This window comes from Euprymna scolopes, chromosome 14 (assembly GCF_053919585.1).
Source record: "Euprymna scolopes isolate OS-2025 chromosome 14, ASM5391958v1, whole genome shotgun sequence".
NCBI classification, from domain to species: domain Eukaryota; kingdom Metazoa; phylum Mollusca; class Cephalopoda; order Sepiida; family Sepiolidae; genus Euprymna; species Euprymna scolopes.
In genome coordinates this window covers 51,250,212-51,264,528 of record NC_136495.1, presented here as the reverse complement: position 1 = coordinate 51,264,528, position 14,317 = coordinate 51,250,212, and the positions used below count along the sequence as shown (strand labels likewise).

The window sequence follows — 14,317 nt, the reverse complement described above, 5'->3', positions numbered from 1 at the left end:
GTTCTAAACAGAATCAGAATTGGACATACTAAATTAACACACTTGTACCTAATTGAAGCAACAGATAAACCAAAATGCACTTTTTGCAACAAACCAATGACAATAAAACATATTAACAGAATGTCAAAAATACGAAACTACCAGAAATAAATATTATACAGTACATAAAATCAAAGAATTCTTTCACAAGGTAACACCACACCAAATCATCAAATACTTAAAAAAATAAAAAAAATACCACTCTTCAAATCACTTTAAACCGTAAAAACTAAAAAATTTTAAAAATACATTAACTCTGACAATAATAATAAAAAAAAAAATCAACAATCTCAACTAAATACATAGCTTGGCATTAAATGACCCACAGTGGTTGATATGCCGTGAAGCCCCAATAAACTAACCAACCAATCTAACATCCATTTTTTATAAAAATGTTTATTTACATATCAACTGTCATACTCTTTATTATTTTAAAACTATTGTTACAACCCCTTTCCCAAATAAATAAATGACCAGAAGAAATTAAAAAAAAAAAAAAATTAAAATGTTTGAGAATATTTTTTCAAATTTGTTTTTATGTTAATACATTTAATGTTAGCTCTCAAATACAGTTAATAAAATAAATTAAAATATAAAAAACAATATTGATATTGACTTCATTTCATTTTGCAAACTATTGCCATCAATACAAGTTAACAAATAAATTCCTCCCTTCATCTTCCCCCACCCCCATATTATCTAGATTCCAATTTTTACTTTGTCATTTCCCCATTTCTCTAGGTCTTTTGAACAATTACCTGATCCAAAATGAAGAAGATTGTTCCATGGCTGCCATCGTCACTGAACATGATTCTCAAGATCCGCCTGATGAACAAGATGATGGTAATAATCTCACAGATGATCCAACAAATACAATCATGCAGATATGCTTAACTGCTATCGTAGATACCCTGTCTCACCATAATTCTGAGTAAGTATATTTTTGTAACACATTATTTTGTTTTACTGATGATTTTATTCTTCAATCTACTTTCCTCTCTTCTATATCTAATATACAAACGGCTAGATGTCTGTGTGTTTCCAAATTTTTTAACTCTATCTCCTCCGAAACTAAAAGTCACAGAGTGGTGCTAGGGGCCTCAAATGATTGGAATTTTTACGGCCGTTCTTTTATGGATCTTCAGCCAGTTAAAATTGTTTTTAAGGGGTCAAAAATGGGTAAAAATTGAAAATATTGTTAAACATTCTGTACATTCATCTTAGTTTATTTTTAATTTTTAATTGGTTTATATGTGTGTCTTGTTGGTACAGTGGTAACGTCATCAGCTTTGAATGCTACAGTATCGGTTTCAATTCTAGCTGATGGCACCTAAATACTTATTTTTAACTTTTGAAATCATGACTATAATAATAGATATGAAATCTGGACAAATTAAAATATCCTATTTAAGCATATTTTACACCCGGGCAAAGCCGTGTATCCACCTCTTCCCCTGTAAATAATAAATATTTATAAAAATAATTATTCTAAAGAAGCTTTCAGTTATTTATAAACAAAGATAAAAAAATGCAGTTTAAATTTCTAAGCATACTAATTCCACATATTGCAGACCTAGCACTTGTATAAGCTGACTTATATTTGGAAAATTTACTTATACAAAAGGTCGCTCGGATATATAACAGTGAAACATAAAGGACTTCAACTTGAATCATTAAATAGAAAATAATATATACAGGATGTTCAATAATTAACGTAACAAAGTTTTTTCCCATATTTATTAAATAAATTAAACAATACAGATTACCCCAACAAAATATATACAATAAATAATATTACTAGATACCAAATATCCAAACTATTCAGTGTAACTGTCCTGTGCATCAATAACTTGCTGTAAATACTTGGTGAATGCTCTACACGAGTCACAAGTGATTTTGGGAGAGATTTTGGCCCATTCTTCAAAGCCTCCAAATTGATATGGTGGGAAGCTGAGACATTACTCTCCAAGATGGATCAAATATCTTGATCTCACCAGTTGATTTGATACATTTTAGTGCTCTCCACACTAACATTTTGTTCACATTTAAGATCTTCGCAATGTTCACTGCAGATTTTTTGGCAATTCGTCTCCCTAAATTATGTGGCATATTGTAAAAAGTAATCTTCAAGTTGAACTTTATCCATATACCCCCCCCCCCCCCCAAATAAAAATTCATGAAAATTCAGTAAATATAGATAATAATAGAAAGTTTGTAACTGTAAATGTTGAACACTCTGTATGTTAAGCTAAGAGTTTCTGGAATTTCTGTAATTATTTCACTAAAAGATTAATACGTTAAAATGTCTTCGACATCTTTGTAAATTTATAAAAAAAATAATGCATTAAGAGCACCAGGTAGCTCTGCTAGTTTTTATTACATGATGGATTATTTTAACATGTTTGAAAATGAAAAAAAACGTCTTTTAACTCGATGCTTCAAGTGTATAAATTAAATTTTGAATTTTTGTCAGAATGATTCAACAAGTTCAACAGGTGGTTCAAGAGCTTCGCCGTATCACATTGCTCTGGGATGAACTCTGGCTTGGAACGTTAAACCAACATCATCAGGATGTCACAAGACGTCTTGCACAATTGGATAATGAACTCAAGAAGGTTGGAACAAACAAGACTTTATCAAAAGAAGAAAAAGTAGCTATCATTCGAGAGAAGCACAAGACCATTATGAAGCCGGTAGGTATTAAGTGGCTGAGATTTTTGTCTTTGTAAAATGATACAATAATAAGTCTATAACATTAATGTTTTGTTATTATGATAATAGATAAAACACTCGTGAACTTGTTTTTTTTTATCATGGTGATTTGACCTGTATTGAGAATTTTACTTGTTGTACGAAATACTGATGACAATACTCCTGCATAATTGTGAAACCTAGCCCTTGTGCAAAGATTTTCATACACCTGTGGTCTTCGTCATGTACTTTTCTGGAACATGCTATGCATCTGCCTCTGACCAAATTTCAAACCATACCATCAACGCAAGATGTAACACCACCAGCACCAGAAACTTTACTGATTTGGTCATTTTTTTCAATGTCATTAAGAAGAATTTATCTGCAAATAGGTAGCCCTAATTGAACCTGCTTGCTGGAAAAAGCACAAAAGCGGCCAACTGAAGACTTGGATAGAAACAGTAAGGACAGACATGGAGTTAATGCTGGAACTGGTAATGACTGAAGTATGCTAACGATTCAGCTGCTGATCAGCAGAAGTGGACAACCTTGATGCAATGAACACATTGGAGGCTCAACCCACCGTAGGTAAATACCATTATGGTTATAACCTGTATTGGTGAGGAACATTAAGTTTGATCTTGTGTGTACAAACTGCTTGGAGGAAGTTTTGTGAGCTTTTTCCCATTTTAACATATCTTTCACTTGTTATTGAGAGTTGAGTTTCGAACAGCAGAAATGTCCAGTGTAATGTTACATGAGAGCGAAGATTGAACTCTCATAAATTGTCTCATAATGACAATTCAGATAAATACCAGGCCCATGATTCAGTAGATTTGTGGTTTGTGCCGAAACCCTTTTTCAAAATTCAGTCATACTCATTTGTAACTGTTTCATTGTTTTTACAATCAATTTTTAAACGTCACAAAACAAAAAAAGAAATGGTAAATAGAAAAATAAACAAAAAAAACAAACAATTGATGTAATCTCTATTCTGAATTTTTACCAAAGTTTTCAATTGAAATAATAAATTTTAGCTGGATATGAAAGAAAATGAATTTTTGTTTACGGATTTTAAAATTGAATTTGTTTTTGTATCTTAGACACTTTATACAATGGAGAGATTGGTTGATGTCACTTCACAGATAGCAGAGACTCCTCATGAGCAATGGTTTCAGACAACTTATGGGCGGACAATTTCTGAAGCTTTGAATCGCCTGAAAAACCCAAATAATCCAAGTAATCCTCATGCGAGTTGGCAACTTTTCAAACAAGTATGTATTTTATTTTTATTTTTACTTTTATGCAATGATTTTTTTTTTTTCAGTTCTGTTGAAAATGATCCTGAAATGATCCATGCAGATGGGATTAAGAGGCCTGACATAACCAACAGAAGTAATTCAGTAAAGCCATGATCTGAGCATGACTTTTCAAAGTCCCTAATATATTTTCATATTTCAGAAATGTAAATCACTGGTTGTGGTTTAAAGAAATTGCCAAGGTGGATGAAATAAACTATTATCTGAAAGCTACCATGATTTTTTTTATATAATAACCATTAACCTGATAATTTATAAATTAAACAAAAACGTTTCACTCTAGCTTATTTGCAATAAGTATATTTTTATACTATTGTGTGTGTGTAAATTATATATTGTTCAATCTGTCATGATAGGTGCTTTCACAATGATTCATCAGGTGACTCAAATACATTTTTTGTGCTTTGTTTGCTTTTTATTTTCTGTAACTGTTTCATATAAAGTTGCTGCAGGTCACTTGAGTTATATAATTATATTTTACTTTCTATAGTAAATATACTGAAACCACTAGGAAACACATTGAAGTGCAGAAATTAGGAACTCGTGATTTCTGGAAAATCTAAAATTGTGTAGTAAATAATGGGCAGTCAACAATACCCCCATTATCCAACAATCATGAGGTTGTTTGCACAGCAACTGAGAAAGCTAACATGCTTGCCCGTCAGTTTGCTTCAAACTCTACCTTGGACCCAGCAATTCATTCCCTCCCTGATTTTCTTCTGCGGACAGAAACCATGGTAGATAATCTGAAAATCATGCCTTCTCAAGTGCATGATATAAAAAACCTAGACACCTCAAAAGCATGTAGACCTGATCTCATCTCGGCTGTGCTATTAAAAAAATGCTCCACTGAGGTTGCTCTAGTTCTCTCTAAACTCTTTAATAAATGCCTTAACAAATCTTGTTTTCCTGGCTACTGGAAAATTGCTTCTGTGGTACCAGTTTACAAAAACTCTGGTGAAAGAACTGACCCATTAAATTATCGCCCCATTAGTCTCCTTTCTTTTCGCCAAAATATTTTAGTCCTTAATTAATCAAGCTCTAGTCCACCACCTTACAGCTGCTAAACTTCTGTCTGACCACCAATATGGATTTAGGCAAGCCCATTGCAAATATTCTTACTGTAATCTCTAAACATTTATATCAAGCACTGGATAAGGCAGGGGAGGGGAGGGCAGTAGCCCTAGATATATCTAGGGCTTTTGACAGGGTATTGCATGATTTTCTCATGAAAATATAATCCTATGGTATTACTGGATGAATGCCTAGCATAATTAGATCCTTCTTAAATGAGAGAAGAATCTAGATTGTCCTCTATGGGCGTACGTCCAAAAAATTTGATATAAATGCGGATGTACCTCAGGGATCGATCCTTGGACCTTTATTATTTCTGATATTCATAAATGACTAACCTGATAAAATTGTTTCTGAGATGGGTATATTTGCCAATGGCACCACGCTCTATAGCAGGCATGTGGGGAAAACTAATGAGCACATATCTAAGGTAATGGCAGACTTTCAGTTTGTAGTGGAATGGGGTCAAAAATGGATGGTAATGTTCAACGCTGCTAAGACAAAGCTCGTTGCCTTTAATAATTGCATGAAACATTACCAACCACCAATAGCTATGGCTAGAGATACTTTACCTGAGCACTTCGTTCAAACTCCTTGGCTTAACGTTCACAGGAAACATGAGTTGGAATAGATACATTAAGATTATTGCCAAGGCTGCTGCAAAGAAGGTGGACTTTCTCTCCTGTGCTAGAAAGTTACTTACGCCTGAAAGTATCCTGTATCTCTACAAAGCCACCATTCGCCCATGTATGGAGTACTGCTATCACATTAGGGCTGGTGCATCTACTACTAGTCTCTCGCTCCTGGACAGGGTTCAAAAGAAAGTTGCCAACATAATAGGTCCCGAACTGTCATCTAAGCTTCAGCCCCTGTCCTATCAATGAAATGTTGCATCCCTCTGCCTGTTTTACAAGTATTTTAATGGTGGATGCTCTGACGAACTACCATCTCTAGATGTAAGAAAGCCTTCTACTCTAATAGCTTCTTTCCCAGAACTGCTAGACTTTGAAATTCTCTTCCGGTTTCCTGCTTCCCCAACTGTACTGACATGCAGAAGTTCAAGTGTAATGTGAACAGACATCTTGCTACTAAACTCCCTACATAGTACCCCTGCAACTTAGGTCCCTGATAGTAGCCCCTACATCAAAGTGGCAATGTGCCTTATTTGGGGTGAAAATGTAATAAAAAATTAGTAAACAAAATAACTACAAAAATGTTATTTGAGTCTGATGATCTCTCAAGATGTAAATTGACGATAATGACTGTTAAAATTTTTAAAAATTTATTTAGTTCTTAAAACGTTCTGCATGAGAATGCATGGAATGCTATATAAGTGTAAATCTGAAATTTGGAATCCATTTTAAAAGCCAATATTCAACAGTTATTAGTGTGTGTGTGTGTATATATATATATATATATAATATATATATATATATATATATATATAATAGTATAGCTATATTCCAAGTTCCAAATATTTATTTTCCTTACCAAATTCATTCAGCATTTCAAAATTTTGGCACATTTTTTACAGACTTGTTTCATTAAACAGAAACAATCAAATTATTATGTCAATATCGAATCTTTTCATTGACATACTCTTCAGAAAAAATAGAAATTGTTTTTGCTTAGAAAGAAAATTGTGCATGACAACTTAATGTCGGGAAAAAAATGGAATTCATCTGCCTATAAATATAGTAATTTCTCTTTAGTTTCTTTTTCATTTTTTCACCTTCTCTGTAACATTCAATAATTTCCCTTATTAATATGAAATGGGCTCTCCAATACAAAAAATATCTTATTTTTTACTTCAATTTTTGTATATTACAAGATGTAAATTATCTGTAAATGTCAAAGTTTATTTTGCATATAAACATTTTTTAACTCATTATTTACACTACATGTCCATATACGATTTCGTTTCTTCTCAGCTTCACCATAGTTTACAGCAGAGAGCCCAAAAGAGAAACAGTTTATTACTTCGGATGGATGAAATCAGCCCAAAATTGGGTAGCATGCACAAATCTGAAATCCCAATGCCTGGTCTTACCATTGCTGGGAAGGTAAATATCATTGTCTTCTATTTTGCTAGTTCATACTAACTTAATACTTAATTTGTATCACAATGGTAGTATCTTCAACTTTTTTTTTTTATATAGCAATTGTAAAATGTCACTTATAGATACTTATTATTTGTTGCTTAGTATCTGTGTTTGATAATGTTTCTATATGTTCTATATATGCATGGAAGTTCTTATTTAAAAAAAAAAAGAGAATTTATGTTAAAATTATGTAAAACTTTATGGAGAAGACGATGGGAGTAGCGTTTTGACTAGGAGCAAAATTTACCTGTTCTGGTAGATCAAAGCAACTTTATTTTTTGTCTCAATCCAGGGTGCTTCTTTTGGAAAGCTTGTATTTTACCACATTAAAAATCGATCTTGTGTCTAATTCTATCTCCATGAGGAGGTAAGTAAATAAAAACAATAAAAGTGGTCCCAAATCATTATAAAAGCTTCAAACTAAAAATATGATCATTGCTGGGAGTTTCTTGAGGACTGTAAATTTACAGAAATCGATCTGTAAGAATAATGATAAAAAAATAATGTGGTCTTATGTTGCAGAAGATAAGACAAAAGATTCATTATTCAATCTCGGTGTCAGATCTTCCTGCTGGTGTTGTATAAACTCGAAAAATGATTTATAAGAAGTGATTTCAATGGATCATGCTCAAATTGGTTCTGGTATTTAAGATATCGTGAATGTCCTGGATTCAATTGTGGACAACACGAAGCAATATTTCATACTCCCTCTCCATGCGGTTTCATTGAAAGGATGTATATCAGTCATGTTATAAGCAATGAGATCACTTCATATACGTTCAAACCAAGTTTTCTTTGGCCTTACACTTTCTTGCCTGAGGGTAAATATTTATTCCCAATAAAAATTACAATTTTTTTTTTTTTGCTTTTTTTTGTTAAAAAATTTGGCACAAGGCCAAAAAAAGGTGGATGGGGGCAATTCTAACAAACTAATGCTAACTATGCTAGTTCCTACATTCACTCTTCTCACCAAAAATACCATATTTATATTATACGTTCTTCTTCAATCACCATAAGAAATCATACCATGGCTAACCGACATAAATTATTAGTAAGACCCCCCCTCCTTTACTAAACTATGGCAGATACATCAATTTGCCAGTTGAAAGGATGATGTGGATGCAAATGCTTTATTAACCTTACACCTCTTACAAAAATTTTGAAAAAGTACTATTATCGTATGTCTTGCTCGGAATTATCCGATGTATTCACTGCTTCCTTTGTTCCAGCTCGTTAAACTCATTGGGCTAGTGGTATCCATCAATTCACTGTTTTAATACCTCATTGTAATACACCTTCATGTTCCAGTAGCATCTTTCAAGAACTGCAAGGTTGTTGAACTCTCTTCCTCCTCATTGTTTTCCTTTTATCTACAGCCTTGGTCTTTTCAAAACTAAGGCTAATAGGCATCTCCTGTCTTTGCAATAATCAGCTTTCATTCTTGTTAGCTCCTTACATCAGGTGGCTTCATGCCTTGTCTCGAGCGATTTCTATTTAAAAAAAAAAAGTGATCTGTCACCTGATTAGGGATGAGATAGAGAATTAAAAAAAAACAAAAAAACTAAATATGAGATGTGAAAAAAGAAAATGGGGAATGACAAACTAAAAACAGGATCTAATGATATCATTCACACACTAGCTAAGTTATGAACTTAAAATGACTAAAGTCTAGAACCTAAATCTGAACACGCTTTCAGCCTGTGGTATCTGTGCATGTTATTGAGTTGGTGCAGGCAGTGGCATACTATACATGGTCAAATCAACTGAGATGCAGAGTGCATAAGGCATCCAAAATCCCATCAGTACCAAGCTTCTGCTGCCACATATCCATCTTATCATGGCAGTCATTACACCAAAGCTGTTGCTGTGGTTTCAAATTTATATGCTCTATATCTAGCTTAACTAAAGCCTCCTTCTATTCTATATGGGTAGTTGTAGTTCTTATGCCAATCATCAAGAAACAGATGCTTTGGCAGAAAGATGACGGCATTGGAAAGGTTATCCTGCATGACAACCAGAAGCTGCACTGCTCTAATTAGTAGAGAACCGTAATATATCTCTACATGTACACAGACCTATCTTTAATAGTATTTAAGAGTATCCTCTAAGAGACTGGATGTTGAGTAGCTAACATGTTGATAGTTGTGAGCATTAAATAAACTTATTAGTAATCAACTGTGGTCACATTTTGCACTGGTATGCTAATGATTACATACCCCCCCCCTCTCCAGGTTACAAGCTGCCTCTATGCAGATAGCAGTAGAAATAAAAAGGTTTCTATTGTGGCTAGATAGATGATCTGGTGGATATGGAGCTGAGGTGATACCAATGAAAGCAAAGGTGTGCACACATGCACATTCCAAATGAATTTTGATTTACATTCTTGTATTCCATAATATGACCAGAATTATAATTATCACTGAAAAACAAAGAAATTGTTTACATTCCAGATCAGAAGGTTAGGAATTGTGCATTAAAAAATAAAAAAGAATTACATTTTCGGAATGTAGGTTCATGTCTATACAAGATGGTTGATATAAACAACAGAAAATGAAGACAGAAGACCAGCAGCCATTGAGCGTGATTGACATTTCTTAACTGTCACTGCCACACGCACAAATCAACCCCTACTACTAAACCTTTCTCTCTTTATTAATGGGGAAAAAGTTTTATTGTAAATAAACTTCTATGTTGATAAATTTGTCTTTGTTGATTTTGAGAATAACGATAAAAGAATTGTCAGGTGCATGGATAATTTTAGCAAGCATTTGAAAATGCAAGCTAGTAAATTATATATACATTCAGTAATGTAACAGATCTTCATGGATTTAATTTTAGGTCTGTCAGTGTTTCTCTGTTGTCAAAGTGCTATCTTGAAAGTGCCCCTGATGTTCAGAGGCAACACATAGAAATAGATCAAAAGGAATAACTTAGTTGATTCATTTTTTACAGGGAAAGTCCCAGCATATCAAGGCCCAGAGGCCACTCGTGGCTAAAGTTTAATGAGTAAATTTGAATATTTTTTTTGCTTTGATTATTTGTTAGATTTACTTTGATTCATGCCCTTCTCAGTTTATTTGTTACTTTGATTCATGCCCTTCTCAGTTTATTTGTTATGATGGTAGTTTATAGAATATGAAATATCGCTAGCATTTGTTATAACGATTATGAAATTAAATTACTCCTGCTCAAGTATATATTCATAATGTATCAACTGAAAAAAGAATTGCAAATATTAATGTTGAACATGTGACGGAAGAAATAATTTATTTGAATTTCCATAAATTTATTTAAACGATTTGTTTGGATTTAATGAGTTTGTTAATGTGTCTCTGTAATCAGATTGCCATTTCAGAAGTTCTCTAACATAATGTGGGAAGCTTCTTTAATCCTCACAGACTGTCATATTTTTCTGTTGACAGAAAAAGCTGTTTATCCAAAGATATCTTTGTTGGTTTGGTCATGCTGTTTGTTATACAGATGACTTCATTCACAAAACCATCGATCCGTCTCCTCTTCAGGTTTGGAAAAAAAATAAATAAAATGCAGAAGCTAGGTGAAAATTTGGCTCAGGATGATGAAATAGGATGCTGGGTCCTCGTCTATATGGAGTTTGTTACTGGAACCAATATTAGCTTATGCTTGTATCTGTTTCTACAGTGGACTGTTGCACTTGGTCAGCATTCGTTAGGGATGCAGTAAATTTTCTGGATGAAGCTGAATCAACTGCTCTAGGGTGAATGCCAAAATAAATACAAATCTGTCTCTTTGCTGTTGTTGGTAACATCTACTTGTAAACATAGTGATAATCATGATGTTGCAATCATAGAGAGGGTAATCTTTTCTTTGTGGCAATAAATAGTTAAAAAGAAAAAAATAACTGTATTTATTCTGAGATTTGAATTTAATATCTTCAGTAATTTGTAGTGAGTACAACAATATGAACTGCATTTGCAACCTATATGGAATGGAGAAGGGGTCAAAAACATGTTCGATCACTTTGATTTCTAATTTGCCATAGGCAGACACTGTACCTCTTTTTTTTTGTTCTATACTTCCTCTCATGACATCATATCATGCCATGTAATCATAATTTTAAAATCAGAAACTTCCAATGAAATTTTTCATTTTCTTAATCTATTCTTATAGAAAATATCATTTTTAATGTTATTTTACATCCCAATTTCAATATTACTACATCTAGTGTCCATCATTTACATTGTTTCAACCACTTAGAAAATTAATCTACTATTTTAAAACTTTATTTAAACTTTACATTTTTCATTCAAATTATGACACTTATCTCTTCACAACATCTTTCTTTTTAAATAATGCATGAGCAAGTTTAATTACATCTGGATGACAATCTGTAGAAGTGATCTCAGACTGGCTGGCCTGTACATCAATCAGAGGGAGAAGAGATTCGTCCATTTTTTATAAAAAATAAAAAATTTTTAATGGTGTGATTTACCCACATTACATTTGTGATTGACATCTTCAACATCTTCATTTTAAATATCATTTTAATTAGTATTTAATTATCTAGCTTTAAAATGAGTTTTATTTTATTTATTTTTTTATTTTTGTTCAGCACTCACTGTAGCAATATTTAAATGCAGGCATGTAAACATAATATTAAAACAGTATTTTTCACATAGCCATCAAGTTACAATAATGGAAAATTCTGTTAGAAATTAAAAGTTTAGAATTGAAGCTGTATCGTGATATTTTGTCAGATAAAAAACAGGTGAGAGACCTGTACCATATTAACTGAAAAGATCTATCTTTTTACTAAACCACAACAGAGAGTGGCTGTGCTCTATTGACAGCTACTCCCATACAGACAAAAGGTTGTTAATATATATATGCATACATACTGTATAATGAAAAATAAAAACTATTAAAACAGTGTTAAACCCCAAATGATTTTGTGCTATCATTATTTGTAACTATTGCTATCAATCAACACACATCATGACAAAACAATTGAAAAGAGAAGAGAGAACACCTGCTACATGTTATCTACACAACAAGACTTCAGCTGTTTGTGATGAGCTTCAATTTGGATAATCTGCTGTGCTCAAAGAATTGGTATCTGTAGTGCTACATGTTACAATATCATTGATATGCAAACACATAATTTTTATTAATTTTTCTAAAATTAGTCAATTTATGACATTTTACTTCAGTATTTCTTACAATGTTTTGTCTTTATTCTATTGGAATCAACCTCACCTCCCCCAAAACAAATAAATATGATATAAAAAAGATGTTTAAGTTTAATCAAAAATATAATTGATTTATTCTCTATGTAGTGTAGAAACTTTACATTATAAATCAATAAAATACCTTTTCTTTTTTATTTCAGATTGTTACAATCCATTCAATGAGTTTGAATGTCCAAATTTTACCGACTAAAACAAAACCCAAGAAATTAGTTTTCATTGGTACAGATGGAAAAAAGCAAGTAGTCATTTCATGTTCCTTTTCCTATTTCTTTTTTCTTTTCCTTTTCTTTCTTTTCCCTTTTTATTTTCTTTCTCTTCTCCTTTGATCTTTTTTCCTCCTTTTTTCCCTTCTTTCCTCTTTCTCTTTTCCTCTCCCTCTTTCTTTCCTTCTTTTTCTCTTTTTATTGGATCTCTTTTTTTCTATTTTTTTTCCACATTTTTCTTTTTTTTTTTTTTGTATTCTTTTTCATTTTCCTTTTTTTGCTGGTCTTTTTTCATTGATCTTTTTCTTTTTCATTGCTCTTTTTTCTTTGTTGTTTTTTTTTTATTTGATCTTTTCTCTTTTTATTTGATCTATTTCCTTCTCCTTTTTCTTTTAATGACTCCCAACAAAAGTAAACAAGATACATACTACCACTATAAATATAGCACAATGTTTTATAAAGTTTTATTTTAGCACATAAAAATTGGTAGTGTTATGATCATGCTAATTAAGAGAGGGATAAGCACAATTATTAACATTTTCTGATAATGTGTAATACAAGTTTTATAGACCAATTAAATGGGGTCATGGTGGCTGACAAGCTCATAATTATGAAAATAAAATGCCATTTTGGTCCTTAATTAGACGAGATAGGAAGTTGAACATGCCTCATTCAATCAAATCATGTCATAACTAATAGCTTATGTCCCCCTCAAGCTCATCAATGTTACCACTAATATACATTTCCAAATATATGACAAAGTAGCACCTAAAATTCAATCAATTTGGAAAGTAAGAATTCATCATGGTTATTAAACAGATACAATCTGTACACTTTGATAGCAGAAATAATGGAATACATGTGATTTAGAACCCTTCTCAAAATGAATATACCTTCTACATAACCCTGTCATGGCAATGAAAAGACATTTTTTTTCTTATCGTCTCCCAATTTTAGACTCCATGATGAGTAAGGAAACTAATAAAAAAAAAAAAAAATAGAAATATTGAAGACAAGCTAAAGAAAGTTAAGATGAATAAAAATTGAAATAAAACAAAATTGAAAAACTTTGCATGTTTTTTCTCTTTATTATAACTGTCATGAAAACATTCTAGAATTTCTTGTATCCTTCAAAAAACAAAAATAAGAAAATCTCCTAAATCTTGAATCTTACCATAAAGTTCATTTGGTGTTGATACTCCAATTTCAGAACTTTGAGGAGTGTGAAATCACCTCTTAGTTGCCATTATTTTCAGGTCCACTCTAACCTGCGGTGAAAGGGTGAGAATTTGTCCCAAACATGACATTAAGTTGCATTGTTTGCTTTTTTTTTCCACCACATCATCTTTTTCAGCTTTTTCTACCATTTTCTGCATGTCCTCTCTCCAAACCCTACCAACAAGTGAAGTCTCACATTTTTCATATCCTGGGTATAACACAAAACTGCATTCAGTGGATAGGCCGTAACTTGGGAGCTTCTTTTCATTATCACTAGGGCTATGACAACAGAATATTTTTTTCATTGTTTTGACTCTAGAGTATATATCTGACACAGTTAATCAACCGAGAACCACATCACTCTATATAAAAGCATATAAGATATCAACGGATACGCACTCGAGAGTCAAAACAATGAAAAGAATATGCTGTTGTCCTAGCCC

The 14,317-nt window shown here is 32.3% G+C and overlaps 1 protein-coding gene across 2 annotated transcripts in view; it reads left to right on the top strand.

Moving 5' to 3' along the window:
* LOC145292997 (serine/threonine-protein kinase SMG1-like) overlaps positions 1 to 14,317 on the top strand; it is a 245,574-nt gene that overhangs the window by 139,873 nt on the left and 91,384 nt on the right. For both annotated transcript variants that reach the window (XM_080139251.1, XM_080139250.1), the window contains exons 39-43: positions 781 to 970; positions 2,513 to 2,732; positions 3,834 to 4,004; positions 7,055 to 7,186; positions 12,594 to 12,688. In XM_080139251.1, coding sequence (XP_079995377.1) covers positions 781 to 970; positions 2,513 to 2,732; positions 3,834 to 4,004; positions 7,055 to 7,186; positions 12,594 to 12,688 — 808 coding nt within the window. The remainder of the gene's footprint in view (positions 1 to 780; positions 971 to 2,512; positions 2,733 to 3,833; positions 4,005 to 7,054; positions 7,187 to 12,593; positions 12,689 to 14,317) is intronic.